Source organism: Aquarana catesbeiana, linkage group LG05, assembly GCF_042186555.1.
Source record: "Aquarana catesbeiana isolate 2022-GZ linkage group LG05, ASM4218655v1, whole genome shotgun sequence".
NCBI lineage: Eukaryota > Metazoa > Chordata > Amphibia > Anura > Ranidae > Aquarana > Aquarana catesbeiana.
Window position 1 is genome coordinate 17,012,125 of NC_133328.1, and position 17,900 is coordinate 17,030,024.

General features: G+C 46.9%; 1 protein-coding gene across 3 annotated transcripts in view; it reads right to left on the reverse strand.

The window, feature by feature from the left end:
* Positions 1 to 17,900, reverse strand: part of NKTR (natural killer cell triggering receptor) — a 92,314-nt gene that overhangs the window by 54,283 nt on the left and 20,131 nt on the right. For 2 of the 3 annotated variants that reach the window (XM_073629485.1, XM_073629484.1), the window contains exons 4-5: positions 17,610 to 17,717; positions 9,698 to 9,742 (exon numbers count right to left, since the gene is read on the reverse strand). In XM_073629485.1, the coding sequence (XP_073485586.1) occupies positions 9,698 to 9,742; positions 17,610 to 17,717 (153 nt within the window). Of the gene's footprint in view, positions 1 to 9,326; positions 9,355 to 9,697; positions 9,743 to 17,609; positions 17,718 to 17,900 lie in introns of those variants that run through there. The other variant, XM_073629486.1, reaches the window with a different exon arrangement.

Consider the following 17,900-nt stretch of genomic DNA (forward strand, 5'->3'; position numbering starts at 1 on the left):
AAGCAACCATCAATCCCTCCCCTCATGCCATGGCACTAGTTGTAATCCTAGACTCTGACGTGTCCCTTCAGCCCCAAATCCAATCGTTAAAAGCTTGTAGAATTCACCTATGTAGCATCTCTAAAATATGCCCATTTTTACTAATGAAACCACCAAGCTCCTCATTCACTCCCTTGTTATCTCTCGCCTTGACTATTACAACTCTCTTCTCATTGGCCTACCTCTCCATAGGCTTTCACCTCTTCAGTCTATCATGAATGGTGCTGCCAGACTTATCCACCTTACCAACCACTCAGTGTCTGCCAACCCTCTCCGCCAAACCTTACACTGGCTCCCGATCACCCCAATTCAAAATACTAATCACAACATACAAAGCCATTCGCAACTCTGCCCCGAGCTACATCACCAATCTTGTCTCCAAATACCAGCCAAACCGTCCTCTCCGCTCTTCTCAAGACCTCCTACTCTCAAGCTCCCTTGTCGTCTCCTCCTCCCATGCTCATCTCCAGGATTCCTCCAGAGCCTCTCCCTATCTCTCTAAAGCTCTACCTCAACCTGTCCGGCTATCACCTACTCTAGCTGGCTTCAGGCAGTCCCTGAAAGCTCATCTCTTCAGGGAAGCCTATCTCACATCCAGCAAATCTTTTACCACTTCCATCGGCTCATTCCCTACAGTTACAACCTTTTGTACCACCTGCCCCACCCTATTAGATTGTAAGCTCTTCTGAGCTGGGCCCTCTTAATCCTCTTGTATTTTATTGTATTGCAACTGTACTATCTCCCTTTTATACTGTAAAGTGCTGCGTAATCTGTTAGCGCTATATAAATGAATTCCCCTTGAGAAAGTCACGTGATTTGTGATGCAACGCGCCGGGAGGAGTCAGTGACCTCACCTTCGGTGTTTGAATACACCGGACATGTGTTAAAAAGCGTTTTGAACCTTACCAAATGTGAGTGAACAGCCTACACTAATTGGGGGTTTATGAATCACTTAGCAATCTTGCGCAATGATGTGTTTTTATTTCTGAGAGAAACTTTGGGAAGAAAACGGACCATTTGAACCACGGGGACTCATAAGCTCATCAGAGTGGGGATCCATGCTCTGGAGAGTACTATTTTGACTCAGGTTTTGGATTTATTTATTGAAGGTGATTAAGAACCTTTCCTCCAGGTGGTGGTTTATCCTTGTTGGGACTTTCCACACACATTTCTTATTATATGTATTGTTTCCATATCTGGATTTTATTTCTTCACAGAGGAGGGAGCACTAGTAATTGGTTTTTGGAGTGCATTTTTTGGAGTATTGGATATTGTACTGCTGTGCCATACTTATTACTATTTATAGCTACCGTATATACTCGAGTATAAGCCAAGTTCTTCAGCACATTTTTTTGTACAGAAAATGCCCTCCTCGGCTTATACTCGAGTCAAGCACTTTTCTGCAGCAGAGAATTACATTTTCCGAACCGACTTTGGGGCCCCGTATCTGGGGGCCACTTGGTGCTAGGAACCTCAAATTTGGTATGCAAACCCAGTGCACTACAACATATCCAAAGCTGGTGTTCCTAGCACCAAGTGGCCCCGAGATACCGGGGCCCAAAGTCGATTTGGAAAATGTCATTCTCTGCTGCAGAAAAGTGCTTGACATTTTCCGAACCGACTTTGGGGCCCCGTATCTCGGGGCCACTTGGTGCTAAGAACCCCAGCTTTGGATATGTTGTTTCACTGGGTTTGCACACCAAATTTGAAGTTCCTAGCACCAAGTGGCCCCGAGATAGGGGGCCCGAAAGTCGGTCAACTGTGTCCATCTGCAGCAATGCCATTTCGGGACCCTTTGGGTCCAGAGACCCCAAATTTTGGCTGCAGCTAGGGGGCATTTAGGAACCCTTAACTACCGCGTTTGAAGTTCGGGGGACCTATGGCTGCAAATGGGCACAGTGAGGCTGCAAATGGGCATTGTTGACCCTCTTTTCCACTTATAGTAGCTGCGCATTTCTCACCCTAGACTCGAGTCAATAAGTTTTCCCTGTTTTTTGTAGTAAAATTAGGTGCCTCGGCTTATATTCGGGTCAGCTTATACTCGAGTATATACGTTAGGTTTAAGCGCACTATTATAAATTTTGCAATATATAAATTCTGTATAAGGAGGAGGGGAGGGACGGGCATAGCAGCTGCAGCTACTCACTTGTTCAAGATGCTCAGAAGGATCGGCGGCTTACTCCCCGGAACTACAGCAATAGCTGTCTTTTGAGAGTACTATAAAGCTGTCTGATATAAATAATAGAGCTAAGCCCAGGAGGTGTCATGCACCTCACTGGACTTAACTCATAGTGTGCCTTCATTTTTTTTTTTTTTTACAAAGGAGCTGAGTTCCTGGAATTCAGCTTTAAGCCCTGTTGAAGGAAGTGAGTTCTGTCCCCCAGACAAAAAGTTGGATCTTTTTAAAATCATCCACTGGATCTTACACTGGAATAAATTTGTTTCACTATTAACCCTTGGATGTGGCTCTTCAGTTTCATGTGATGCTGACATCACATGACCAGTAAAAACAAGGAAGTCCGGGCTGCCCTATCAGTTTGGCATGAGACACACCAACTTGGGATCTACAGGTAGTTGACACTTTCCAAGAGTTAGTACATAAAGCAGAGTGAGAAATGTTGATGATACGGTCAGAACGTCAGTCGGCGTGGTAGACGGTTCCGAGCAACAATTTTTCTCAATGAACACTCAATAAAAGAATCATCCATGAATGACAGACGTTCATCCTCTGTCTATAGGTACCTTAGAAGTCTGTGCACATGTGCGATTCACACGCCGGGGGTGAAAAAGAAAAAAAAAAAAAGAAAAAAAAGAAAAGAAAAGGACAGCAGCGCTATCAGAAATCTGACTGTTTTACTAGCGCAGGTAAGAAAGTTAGAAAAGGGAATTTGGACCATGTGCTCAAATGCCAAAAATGTCTTCTTGTTTTCAGTTAGTAAACACAAGCCCTCGTATTTCTGGGTTAGGGGGAAGAGCGCAGGGGTACACGTTATTCATTGGAGGTCATTCTGGGCCTGCATCAAGAAACAAGTACAAAACACGAGGTTTATAATAGCTTGGACACCCATCTACTAGCGATATTAAAGTATATCTAGAACCAATGCGTTTTTTTAGTTTGCGGTGGAGTGCGGAAGGGTTAGAACCCCTGTCAGGTTTTCATTGCTGTCTAGGGATATGCACCCTCTCTCTATTTGTCCTGGTGACCTTCATTGCTGTCTAGGGATATGCACCCTCTATTTGTCCTGGTGACCTTCATTGCTGTCTAGAGATATGCACCATCTCTCTATTTGTCCTGGTGACCACTAGACCAAAACTGATGGGAAAATTCCAAATTTTGAGTGGTCAACAAAACAGAATCTCCCAATGGGGACACCTGTTCCGGTGACAACTATGCAAGGGCCCATTCACACTTGTGTGTTGTGGCAATGCAGCTAACCTCTGCATGCAGTGCCATCCATTGTGAATGGCACCCCAACACACTGTATAGCAGAGCCCAATGCACTGCAGCACATCAAGACGCATATGCCATGTGTTGTGGTGCACGATGTTGCTAAAGGGTCATGCATTTTGTTTCCCCCCATTGTGGTGCAATGCAAGCCCATTAATGAATGGGCTACCTCATCGCGTTTCATAACTGGCGTGCGTTAACACAAAACAATAGACAGCTTAACCCTGAATGGCAGGACCTGCTACCTCCTGGGCTTTTCTCTATTATTTATATCTGGCAGATTTAGTTTGTTCCAGCAGTATAGCTTCCAGAGCCCCGACGCAGCTACATGTTTATGTCTCGGTCTGTGAGAGAGGAGAGAAGCACAGAGGGCAGCTATTCACGCTCCTCCCCTCCTCCTGCCCATTCACAGAAGCCTTTGTATTGTGTGAACTCATTCACAAAACACAAAGGCTTCTGTAAATGGGCAGCAGAGGGGAGGGGCAGGCATAGCTGCTCTCTGTGCTTCTCTCCTCTGCTTCTCTCCTCTCTCACAGACAGAGACATAAACCTGTCAGATATGAATAATAGCGATAAGCCAATGTGGCAGGCAGCTATTAGGAGTTAATCTACTTTCACACTGAGGCGCTTTACAGGCGTTTTAGCACTAAAAATAGCATACACCGCTCTTAAAGCGCCCCTGCCCATTGAAATCAATGGGCAGCGCCACTGAAGCGCTTCGGTAGTGTCGCTACACGGGCGCTATTAACCCCTTCATCGGCCGCTAGCGGGGGTTAAAAGCACCCCGCTAGTGACCCGAAGAGCGCCGCTATAATGACGGTAAAGCGCCACTATTTTTAGTGCCGCTTTACCGCCAAGGCCCCTACCGCCTCAGTATGAAAGTGCCCTTAAAGTGGTTCTAAACCCTCAGTGTGTTTTTTTTTTTAACCTTAATGCATTCTATGTATGAAGGTAAAAAACCTTCTCTTCTGCAGGATCCCCCCAGCCGTCCCCCCTTATTCTTACCTGAGCCCGATCTGATCCAGCGACCTGCACAAGAGCAGAGCCATTGACAGTGGAGCTCAGGAGTGAGCACGCCCGAGTGCCCCCATGGGAAGCGGGTTCTAGGGAAAGAAGAACGGCGTGGCTTTCAAATCCCAGGACCACTGCACGGATCAAACTGCATCTCCCACAGAGGTAAGTGCAGGGGGGGCCGGAGGGGGAGAGGGTGGGGCCAGGGGGAGAGGGAGAGGGGGCGTAGGGTTTTAGTTCACTTTTTCATTTCATACAGAAAAGGTGAACACTTTAAGAGCAAACAGGCCCTTGGAGGGGATTTCCCTCACTTTGGAGAGATCTCCTCTCAAATTCCTATTGGGTCTACAGGACAGGAAGGGAAGGAAAATCACAGCAATGACAAAAGAAAATCTGATAAGGGTTTTAAGCGCCCCCTACTTTATCAAAATGCAGGAGAAAAAAAAAAAGAAAGAAAAAACACAGTTTTGGTTTAAGATATACTTTAAGCAGCACAACTGCCATGAACGCTTATGCCAAAAATCAGCAACGGATCTCCTCTATGCCGTGTTCTGGATCCAACACAGACACTCTCATAGGATTTACATGTATGGCTTGTACAAGGCTCTCTTCCAACATTGACTATGTTATCATAGGAGGACTTCTCTCTCACTCTGGGATATAAACACAGAGCCGCTCTTGAGATGGAATCCTATTTTAAAAAAAATCGGTCAGCGGCTGCTGCATTGGGAGCATGTTACATGTATGTTCCACCCTAAAATTGGGTGGAATATGCAACATGTTCCCAAAAGGTGAACTTATCCTTTAATTAACCATTTTAAAATAAGCAGAATCTAGCAAAAATAGCAAAATCTGTTTTCGCCTGGACTGACTCTTAAAAGGGATAAGTTCACTTTAAAGACAAAGTGCGCCTATTCTTTTTGACCCTTCTCGTGACCCAACATAACCCACTTTCCCCATCCATAGATGCCTGCACACCTTGACTAACAGCCATGTGCCCCCCCCCCCGTGTTTGTTTACATCCAACTCCGCAAGTCTTTACTGTCCTGGCTGCGCCTGCACATTACAGTTCCAAAGAACATTTATGGGGATCGTCTCTCTTCTTCAGGATGCAGCCTTAACCCGGCCATACACAGAGTGAATTCATTTCTTGCAACCACGGGTTGTCAGGGGAATCCCTACCGCCATGCCCTTGTACTCTCCCGGCAGGGGGGGCAGGGGAAGCCGTCCCCGCCGGTAGAAGACAGTTAATTCTAGCAGTCATACCAGCCGCTGGCGATAATCACATGCAAAATCCAGCAAGCTGGTTGTATCAAAGTCGATCGATCAATAAACTTGGTACATTCAGCCTGCCCACACATGGTTCAAATCTCGGCGGGTTCCTGTTGAAGCGGCCCAGATTCGAACTGTCTTTGGTCGGTGTTCCATCAGACTAGCAAACCCATCAGATCAGCGAACGAAAGTGACGTTCCGTCAGCTGCGCATGCGTTCCACTGCCACCTGGTTTGCTAATCTGACAGAACACCTGCAGTCAGAAAGTGGCAGCAGACATCTTAGTACACCCAGCTACGGCTTGAATTTCCGAGTAATTTAAGCAATAAAGTGAGTGTATATAAATTAAATATAGTATATTGATATCTGTGATGCTGTTTTAATGTTACATTTTGAAAGAAGCTGGACGCCAGCAGTAGGAAGGTGGCGGAGGCCAAGTTGGTGCACCCCGCACCGCTAAGCCTTTAAGGCTTTCAAAATTAACCACTTCAGCCCTGGAAAACTTTACCCCCTTCCTGACCAGAGCACTTTTTTTTTACAATTTGGCACTGCATCGCTTAATCTGACAATTGCAGCGGTCGTGCGTCACTGTACCCAAATTAAATTTGCGTCTTTTTTTCACCACAAATAGAGCTTTCTTTTGGTGGTATTTGATCACCTCTGCAGTTATTTTTTGCGCTATAAACAAAAAAAAGAGCGTCAATTTTGAAAATAAATAAATGAATAATATTTGTTTTTGTTACTTTCTGCTATAATAAATCTCCCCCAAAAATATATAAAAAAACCCCAAAATGTCTCCCTCAGGTTAGGCTAATATGTATTCTTCTACATATTTTTGGTAAGAATAAAAAAAAAAAAAAAAATCGCAATAAGTGTATATTGATTGGTTTGCACAAAAGTTATAGCATCTACAAAATAGGAGATAGATTTATGGCATTTTTATTATTCATTTTTTTTTTTTTTATTAGTAATTTTTGATCAGGACTGCAACATTGCGGTGGACAGATCGGACACTATTTTGGGACCACTGACATTTATACAGCGATTAGTGCTAAAAATAGCCACTGATTACTGTATAATGTCACCGACAGAAAAAGGGTTAAACACTAGGGGGCGATCAAGGGGTTAAGTGTGTTCCCTGGGTGTGTTCTAACTGTAGGGGGGGGAGGGGCTACCACTGACATGACAGAGATCGATGTTCCCGATGACAGGGAACAGAAGATCTCTGCCATGTTACTAGGCAGAACAGGGAAATGCCTTATTTACATAGGCAGTTCTGATTTACATAGGCTGATCTATTGGGTTCGCTAAAGGGTTAAATACTAGGGGGCGATCAAGGGGTTAAGTGTGTTCCCTGGGTATGTTCTGACTGTAGGGGGGAGGGGCTACCACTGACATGACAGAGATTCATGTTCCTGATGACAGGTAACAGAAGATCTCTGCCATGTTACTAGGCAGAACAGGGAAATGCCTTATTTACATACGCAGTTCCCTGTTCTGCATCTCCTCGTCGTGATCGTGGGCCGTTGGTGGACACAACCCCGTGGCGCTTTCGCGTTCGCTAATCTGACAGAACACCAGCCTTATTGAATTTTATGGGACTGTAATGCGCAAATGCAGCCAGGACAGTGAGACCTGAAGGTAAAAAAATAAATTAAAAAAAACACAAAAAAAAAAATAAAAACTCAGCAGCATTCAGATCAGGATAAATATGCATCCGTGGAGAGGAGAGGTGTATTTTGTTAGGTTAGGGCAAAGGATCAAAAATGATCAGCGCACTTTCACTTTAAGGCTGGGTTCACCACTTCTCTCCGCCCACGATTCCCAATATGGGGTCCGGTGCGTCCCTGTTCACCGGTTCTGGTCCGAATTTTTGCCCGAATTCGCACCTGAACCCAAAAGATGCACAGGACCCTTCTGCAATCCAGACTGCGGCCCGCCCCTGACATGTGTGAACCGGCTCCATTGAGAACCAGTCGTCACACTATACGTGAACCCAGCCTTAAAAAAAAACAAAAAAAGCCAACGTTGCCAGAGGGCAAGTACAAGCCAACAGAACAAAATCATCCAAAGTTGGGAACTCCAAGGCCTAGTTTTGGAAAAGGTTGAGGTTAGCGCAGTCCTTAAACTCAGGAACACAAAGTGGAATACATTTTTTGGTGCAGAGTTGTGTGTGACAGTTTTCCCAGGAATATAAAATTGTTCGAGAAATTATACATTATATGGCAAACTAGAATGGAAAGAAAGTCCAAGGAGCATCCAGCTGTGTACACTTACCTATTTGAGTACACTGTTTAGAGAAAACAAAAAAGAAAGCCTTCAGTGGGTATAGACCTTGCCAATATGGCCACAGCAGTGTAGAAGCACAGAAGACGGACTACCCCCTCGCTATCACACGCAGACCTAGTTACCCTCCCCCCCCCGGGGTCAGTTACCTTACAGCATGCAAAGCTACAGACTCATATTAATTGGTTTCTCTCTTGGTCGGGGAGGACAGCTTGGGTTTCTTTGGCCACAGAAGCAGGGGGGGGGGGGCTTTTCTGCCAATATAACAGAAGTTATCAGGATTAAAAAGAAGAAAGTTTGCAAAAGTGTTCCAAAATCTATTGGAAGTTTGCAAACTTTGATAGAATAAACCTTCTGCCGTATCGTACAGAAATCCACCCGTCTCTGGCCACCATTACAAAGTGGGGGGGTAGTCAATACAACAGAAGTTATCAGGATTAAAAAGAAGAAAGTTTGCAAAAGTGTTCCATAAAATATCCAAAATCTATTGGACGTTTGCAAACTTTGATAGAATAAACCTTCTGCCGTATTGTACAGAAATCCACCCGTCTGTGGCCACCATTACAAAGGAGGGGGGTAGTCGATACAACAGAAGTTATCAGGATTAAAAAGAAGAAAGTTTGCAAAAGTGTTCCATAAAATATCCAAAATCTATTGGACGTTTGCAAACTTTGATAGAATAAACCTTCTGCCGTATTGTACAGAAATCCACCCGTCTGTGGCCACCATTACAAAGGAGGGGGGTAGTCGATACAACAGAAGTTATCAGGATTAAAAAGAAGAAAGTTTGCAAAAGTGTTCCATAAAATATCCAAAATCTATTGGACGTTTGCAAACTTTGATAGAATAAACCTTCTGCCGTATTGTACAGAAATCCACCCATCTGTGGCCACCATTACAAAGGGGGGGGGTAGTCGAGCAACTCAGAATAGCAGTAATTCCATCACCCTCACTGTCTGCAGCTGCAATGGCAACAAATTTCCTATCCACGCTGACTAATTTTTTTTTTCTTTTTTTGAGTAACAAACCAAAAACATTGTTGACAAAAAAAAGTACAGAGAGAAGATGGAGAAAATGGCCGATAAAGTCATCAGAATTGTTATTTTTCCTTCCAAAACTGTAAACCTTTTTTTTTTTTTTTTTTTACAGACAAATCCAACATGATGAAGGACAGAATCCTTTTAACTGGGGAGGGTGCAGGGGGAAGAGGGGGGGGGATAAAAAAAAAAAAAAAAATTGTGAATTGTGTTACTGAGCTTATGTTTCTTACCTTCTCATATTGCAAAAGACCACAATCTCTATAAACAAAAGAATACGTTGACAGTTTTAGGCAGGAAGATAGAGGAGTTTTCATGAAAAAGTTGCCTAGCCTCCATGCTGAAAATTGACACTGATAAACCAGAACAGTTAGAGGTCCCTTCTCTAAAAAAAAACTAGGCAGCTAGGACATGACAAAAAAAAAAACTAAATAAAAGAAAATAAAAACTTATAGGCCCGAGTACATGCACTTGGCTTTCATGCAACATTAGAGTCATGCAAGAAACTCGTCTAAACGCTGGCCGGTTTACACACTTCTAGGCTTTTCTGTGCGCATAAAAAAAGGGGAATAAGAGACGAGAACACAACGGAGGGGGGGCTTACCTTTAAAGAAACCGCCATAGATCGACTCTCCGCCTTTCCCGTTACCTAATGTGCAATAGCAGAATTTTAGTAGCTGAATATAAAAAGGCATACATACTATATTTTACAATAATAATAATAATAATAATATATTTTTACAAATGAGGCAGGCAAGTAAAAATTGCCGTACGGCGATACTCACCTGAACGGCACCATGTCCGCTTGTAGGTGGGTGGTTGGAGGGAAGGTTTTGAGGGAGGGAATAGACTAATTTTTACAAGCCCCAAGGCCACCCGATGTAAAAGTAGTCTTAGGCCAGGTTCACATATATGAGAATTGGATAAGGGTTTCCTCGCATCAAATTCGCATGACAGGAGAGCGTGACCGGCTCTCAATGGAGACGATTCACACAGCTCCGGGGCGGCTGCGGTCCGTATTGAAGAAGGGTCCTGTACGTCGTCCGGTCCGATTCAGGTGCCAATTCAGGCAAAAAAAATTCTGACCCGATTCGCACCTGAATCGGTGAATGGGGGACGCACTGGACCCCCTGCTGTGAGCCACTGTCGCAGCATATGTGAATGGCGCCTTAGGCTGGCCATAGAGAGATTTTTTTTTTTTTTTTTTTCGGATTCCTCAATCCACACAGCCAAAGGTGGATAGAGGAATGCATTCCCACCGGAACACTGCATTCTGACAGCAGGGAGTCTCTGCTAATATAGAATCAGATGTGAACCCGCACTTGTGGAAAAAAAATGCAACACGATGAAAAGCAGCGAGCACGCTCTGAGATACTTAAAGTGATACTAAATTCTTGATTTTTTTTTTTGTTTAAAAATAACAAACATGTTATACTTACTTGCTCTGTGTAATGGTTTTGCACAGAGCAGACCTGATCCTCCTCTTCTTGGGCCCCTCGCCGACGCTCCTGGCTCCTCCCTCCTGCATCCCCACAGCAAGCAGCTTGCTATGGGGACACCCGAGCTGAGCCACATTCAGACACGGAGCTGCAGCTCGGCCCCGCCCCCCTCTATTTCACCAGTGGCTCACTGACTTTGATTGACAGTAGCAGGAGCCAATGGTGCCTGCTGTGTGTCTCAGCCAATCAGGAGGGAGAGTCCTGGACAGCCGAGAGCAACACCGCTGGATTCAGATGGGGCACAGGTAAATATTAGGGGGGCTGCTGCACACAGAAGGTTTTTTTTATCTAAATGCATACAATGCATTAAGATGAAAAAACTTTTTGCCTTTAGAACCACTTTAACCCCTTGGTGTCAGCACCTCCTGGCCCTTTAAGGGGTATTAGATGTCTGGGCAGGGCGAAAGCACCCGATCGCAAGTTCTGGGAATGCGCAGGGTGCTTGCTCTCTGCACAGATGAGGTTTATGATCATGTGACCGCTGTGATTGGCTGTCACAGTGGTCACATGATTCCGAAAGCACCCGATCGCAGGTTCTGGGAACGCACAGGGTGAGTGCTCTCTGCACAGCTGCGTTTACATTCTGGTACGCAAATGCGCGGCCTCTCGGCATTAAGGCCCACCTGCCAAGAGGCCTCACATTTGCGTATTGTCGCAGTTAACACTGGTGCCCCCAATAAAGTCATCCGACGAAACGCATAGGGGGAGCTGAACATGGTGGCGTCACCACGTTCCCGAAAGTGCACCCATGCTGTTCTGGACGGAGGTTTCTTTGTACAGCACTGTCATTTTTGGATTTATCTGAGTGCAATAACACATTTTTATGTTCAATCTAAGTTTATTGAACATTTTAACATAGAATATAACAAAAAAAAGAAAAAAACTAAAAATACGCCCTGGTGAGTTAGGGCAAATACAAAAATCCAAGCAAAAACCAAAAACAAAACAGAAATTAAATAGGAAAATACATTAAATAAATACGAAATTAAAGGAGGGGCAGGACAAAATTCACATAAAAGATACACAGCATGAGAGCCGGTCAAAACTTCCATTTACATATTTTTAAATAAAGCATTATTTGGATTTCACACTACGAGTAGCGCTTGGCTCTTTTTATCACGGGTATAATATTCGGATGACGGTCGATGAGCAGAGGATTAATAAATCTCTATGCTCAATACTTCCATCCTGCTGGCTGCTTGTCCTGATAACTGGAGGTGACACCTACCAGTAAGGATTGTTCCATGACCTATAGGACTTCATTAACTAGAAGGTCATATCTTTCTGGTAAGCGTAAAGTGATTGTAAAGGCTCGTTTTTTTTTTGTTTTTTGTTTTTTTTTAATAAATACATAACAAAACATGCCTATACTTACCTTCTCTGTGCAAGGCTTTTGCACAGAGCGGCCCCGATCTTCCTTTTCTGGAGTCCCCCGGCAGCACTTCTGGCTCGCTGTTGTATACAGTAATGTTGCTTTCACACTGAAAGCGCTGCACGTTTTAGCGGCGCTTTACCGCTGTTTAAGCAGTTTAAGCGCCTGAAAACTGCCTCCCATTCATTACAATGGGTGCTTTCCCGCCTGGGCAGTGCGCTTGCAGGGCGTTCGGAAAAGTCCTGCAAGCAGCATCTTTGGGGCAGTTTGAGAGTGCTGTATACAGTGCTCCTAAAATGCCCCTGCTCATTGCAATAAATGGGCAGTGTTTCCAAAGCACCTGAAAAGCGTTTTGGAAGCGCAACACGAGAGTTTTTAACCCCTTTTTTGGGGTTAATAGCACCCCTTAAACAGCAGTAAAGCGCCGTTAAAACGAGCGGCGCTTTACCACTTATGGCCGGGGCTTTCAGTGCGAAAGAAGCCTTACTGTTTACAACAGCGGCTTTACATGGATGAGCACCAGACTCCTTAACATTGTGAGTGCAATTTTTTTTTTTTTTTTTTTTTTACATTAAAACTGTGAGCCTTCTACTGCTCGTTTTGCAAGACAGCGCTCACCTATCAAGTTCAAATTTAAAAAAAAGCAAATGTTACTCGTCTTGTAAACCAAGTAACAGTGCGTTACTCGCAAACCAAGGTATTACTGTATGCTATAAACAGAAAAGTCAGTGCTACTACCCATACACCACATAGATAGCAGAGCTCCCAGGTGCTCGATCCACAGTCGCTGGCTCAGTTGACGCGTTTCAGCCTATAAGGCCTTAGTCATAACACGTTATGACTAAGGCCTTTATAGGCTGAAACGCGTCAACTGAATTAATCCGCGTTTGTTCACTGTGGCTATTCAATAAAATGAAGACATTTTAAGAGCAACAACCGGAGTGCGGATCATTTTTTCTACATTACTGTATGTTGGTTCACCAATAAATACTGTACCACAGGATTTTTATCTTTTTTGTCACTGGTGAGTAATTGGTTTGGATGGGATACGCTGAGGCTGTTTGCATCATGAGAAGGAAAGTCTGACGGGGTCACAATCCAGATTTCTCAACATATTTTAAAGAGGGTTCCTTGGATGGAATAGAGGTGAATAGTGTGAGCTAAGGAGGACTACAGACCTCTGATGACTTGGATCCTGTAATATGCCTAATTTGTTGCTCTTTATAATAGACAGGCATTTTATCTGGTGAGTGTGTTTTTCTGCTATTGGTGAAGGCTGCACTGGGTAAAACGTTGAAACGTTGACGCGTTTCAGCCTATAAGGCCTTAGTCATAACCCATGTTATGACTAAGGCCTTATAGCACTAGATGTTGGATGTGATCTGGAATATGCATCTGGAATTTGCACTTTGCAAAGTTGCAGTTGCCCTCTGCAAGTGCAGTTACTCTAGAACTTTCTAAATGAGGTAAAAGGTTCAGTTTGAAAAGAACACCCAATCACGTGCAAGGAAAAAAAAATTGCATTTTTGCCTGCGCATGATTGGATGATGGAAGTTAGCAGGGCTCCTCCTCATTTACTAAGCTCTGGAGCAACTGCACTTGCACAATGCACAGTCTATTTTCCTTTAGTAAATCAACCCCAAAAGACTCACACTGAACTTTCTTTTTTTATGTTTATTTTTGAGTATTTTTCCCTTTTATTGTACCACTAGAACACTTCAGGTGTTTTATTTTAGATGTGTTGAGTGCAGCAATTTTTTCTTATTTTATCAAACTATACCTGCCACCAATAAGTTCCAACAGCCAACCCCAGAACCATGCCGGGTTCCTTCCTTGAGTGTAACCACTGATCGTAGTAACTGTGACTTGCTACAGAACTAAAATTGTATGGTCATTTACCGCAAACTGAAGTGGATACCATAGAAAAAGTAAAGCAATCTAAACCATCGGGGCGGAAGATCTCAGGGAGTGGTGATCCCTTTTTCACGACTCTGTTGCGGATTGTGTTACTATAGTCTTATGGGTATACGGCGTGACTCACAGATAATATGCAATACATTTTGTTTGAAAAGTAAAATCAGATTTCTATTCCTTTCTCTTTAACATACAGGTGACTGTTACATTTGGAAGTAGTCGGATCTTCTTCAGGTTTCTGTCACAGTCTTAACAACAACCAAATCTTGCTGTAGTTTGCCTATACTTGCAGGCCTGACAGACCTCTAGTGTCCACAGTCAGACTAAGAGGTCAGCTTCGGTGGTCATAGGTGGCTGCGAGTGTCAAGGAACAGCAGCAGCTATTCTGCCGATGGCCAAGAATCTTCATTCAATTCAGGAAACCGGCAGAGAAAGGTTCAAAAAATAAAGTGTGGAATATAATATAATAAGATTGTGGAATTGTGGGTTCAGATTTATCATCTGCTTCCCCAGAGAGAACTCCACTGTGAAGAATGTATTTAGACTTTGCACTAAGCAATATTAAAGAAACACTCCATCAAGCACCTCTGTCACTTTTGGGAGGGGTGAGCTGCTAAGCCACCGCTAGGAGGAGGAGGAGGAGGAGGTTGAGCTGAGCAGTTGACTCACTTCTGGAAGGGGGAAGCAGGGAAAGCAGAGATGCTGAATTACTGCAGATGGGGGAAGTATGGAGAACTGACCTGCTTCATGACTGCTAGGAAGAGGGAAGCAGGGTGAGCTCAGCTAATCTGCCACTATTGGGAGGGGGGAGCAGAGCTGCCGAGTTGCTACTGGGAGGGGGGGAGCAGAGCTGCCGAGTTGCTACTGGGAGGGGGGGAGCAGAGCTGCCGAGTTGCTACTGGGAGGGGGGGGAGCAGAGCTGCCGAGTTGCTACTGGGAGGGGGGGGAGCAGAGCTGCCGAGTTGCTACTGGGAGGGGGGGAGAAGAGCTGCCGAGTTGCTACTGGGAGGGGGGGAGCAGAGCTGCCGAGTTGCTACTGGGAGGGGGGGAGCAGAGCTGCCGAGTTGCTACTGGGAGGGGGGGAGCAGAGCTGCCGAGTTGCTACTGGGAGGGGGGGGAGCAGAGCTGCCGAGTTGCTACTGGGAGGGGGGGAGCAGAGCTGCCGAGTTGCTACTGGGAGGGGGGAGCAGAGCTGCCGAGTTGCTACTGGGAGGGGGGGAGCAGAGCTGCCGAGTTGCTACTGGGAGGGGGGGAGCAGAGCTGCCGAGTTGCTACTGGGAGGGGGGGAGCAGAGCTGCCGAGTTGCTACTGGGAGGGGGGGAGCAGAGCTGCCGAGTTGCTACTGGGAGGGGGGGAGCAGAGCTGCCGAGTTGCTACTGGGAGGGGGGGAGCAGAGCTGCCGAGTTGCTACTGGGAGGGGGGGAGCAGAGCTGCCGAGTTGCTACTGGGAGGGGGGGGAGCAGAGCTGCCGAGTTGCTACTGGGAGGGGGGGAGCAGAGCTGCCGAGTTGCTACTGGGAGGGGGGGAGCAGAGCTGCCGAGTTGCTACTGGGAGGGGGGGGAGCAGAGCTGCCGAGTTGCTACTGGGAGGGGGGGAGAAGAGCTGCCGAGTTGCTACTGGGAGGGGGGGAGCAGAGCTGCCGAGTTGCTACTGGGAGGGGGGGGAGCAGAGCTGCCGAGTTGCTACTGGGAGGGGGGGGAGCAGAGCTGCCGAGTTGCTACTGGGAGGGGGGGGAGCAGAGCTGCCGAGTTGCTACTGGGAGGGGGGGGAGCAGAGCTGCCGAGTTGCTACTGGGAGGGGGGGGAGCAGAGCTGCCGAGTTGCTACTGGGAGGGGGGGAGCAGAGCTGCCGAGTTGCTACTGGGAGGGGGGGAGCAGAGCTGCCGAGTTGCTACTGGGAGGGGGGGAGCAGAGCTGCCGAGTTGCTACTTGGAGGGGGGAGCAGAGCTGCCGAGTTGCTACTGGGAGGGGGGGAGCAGAGCTGCCGAGTTGCTACTGGGAGGGGGGGAGCAGAGCTGCCGAGTTGCTACTGGGAGGGGGGGAGCAGAGCTGCCGAGTTGCTACTGGGAGGGGGGGAGCAGAGCTGCCGAGTTGCTACTGGGAGGGGGGGAGCAGAGCTGCCGAGTTGCTACTGGGAGGGGGGGGAGCAGAGCTGCCGAGTTGCTACTGGGAGGGGGGGAGCAGAGCTGCCGAGTTGCTACTGGGAGGGGGGGAGCAGAGCTGCCGAGTTGCTACTGGGAGGGGGGGAGCAGAGCTGCCGCGTTGCTACTGGGAGGGGGGGAGCAGAGCTGCCGAGTTGCTACTGGGAGGGGGGGAGCAGAGCTGCCGAGTTGCTACTGGGAGGGGGGGAGCAGAGCTGCCGAGTTGCTACTGGGAGGGGGGGAGCAGAGCTGCCGAGTTACTACTGGGAGGGGGGAGCAGAGCTGCTGAGTTACTAATGGGAGGAGCAGCAGAGCTGCTGAGTTACTACTGAGAGGGGGAAGCAGAGCTGCTGAGTTACTACTGAGAGGGGGGAGCAGAGCTGCTGAGTTATTACTGGGAGGGGGGAGCAGAGCTGCTGAGTTACTACTGGGAGGGGGAGCAGAGCTGCTGAGTTACTATTAGGAGGGGGGAGCAGAGCTTCTGAGTTACTACTGGGAGGGGGGAGCAGAGCTGCTGAGTTACTACTAGGAGGGGGGAGCAGAGCTGCTGAGTTACTACTGGGAGGGGGGAGCAGAGCTGCTGAGTTACTACTGGGAGGGGGGGGAGCAGAGCTGCTGGATTACTACTGGGAGGGGGGGAGCAGAGCTGCTGAGTTACTACTGGGAGGGGGGGAGCAGAGCTGCTGAGTTACTACTGGGAGAGGGGAGCAGAGCTGCTGAGTTACTACTGGGAGGGGGGAGCAGAGCTGCTGAGTTACTACTGGGAGGGGGGACCTGAGGCGTTACGACTGGGAGGAGGAAGCTGCTGAGTTACTACTGGGAGGAGGGAGCTGCTGAGTTACTACTGGGAGGAGGGAGCTGCTGAGTTACTACTGGGAGGGGGGAGTTGCTGAGTTACTATTGGGAGGAGGGAGCTGCCGAGTTACAACTGGGAGGAGGGAGCTGCTGAGTTACAACTGGGAGGAGGGAGCTGCTGAGTTACAACTGGGAGGGGGAAGCAGGGTGAGCTGAGCTGCTGAGATGTTGTAAGAAGGGTGAAAAAGGATGAGCTGAGCTGCCAGGCCACTGCTGTGAGGGAGGAGCAGGGGAAACTGAGCTGTTGAGCCATTGCTGGGATAGGTGAGCTGAGCTGCTGTGTCACTACTGGTAGAAGGGAGATGAGTTTTTGAGTCACTGCTGGGAGGGGGTGTAGGGGAGCTGAGGTACGGAGTGACTACTGGGAGCAGGGGGAGCTGAGGATTTATTGCTGGAAGAGGAGATCTGAGCTGCTGAATCACTGTTAGGATCATGGTGGGCCAAGCACAGAGTCTGCTGGAAGCAGAGTGAGCTGAGCTCCTGAGAGAGTGACTTAAATGACTTCAGTGCTTCTGCTGTGAATTTTGAGAATGAATTGCTCTATAATACCTGCAGCTACTGAGGCCAGGGATAAGTTTCTTCTAAAGCTTCTTTACTGCTTGTTAAGAAACTGTAAATACATGAATAGAAGTCACATTGAAGACATATATAATCAGTCGGCCCCAGTTGCTGCTGAAAACACCAGTGAAAACGGGCTCTGGAACAAAGATTATACTTCTCTATCGCTTCTCCTCACCTTCGCTGAAGTCGCCACCCTGGATCATAAAGTGTTTCACCACTCGATGGAAGGTGGAGCCCTTATACCATAATTTTTTCCCTGTCACTTTTCCAATTTTCTTTTCACCTGCGGGCACAAGAATAGGCAAAGCAACCATCATTGGCAACAGGCAAACTTTTTTCCCAGCAGATGTTATGAAGGTGTGTGCTCAGTCTAGGGTTATGGTTACGTTTTATATACATACGGATGTTGATTTCTAACTCTATCATCTGGAAAAAAAAAAGAAAGAGAAGAACACTTTCCACAGAT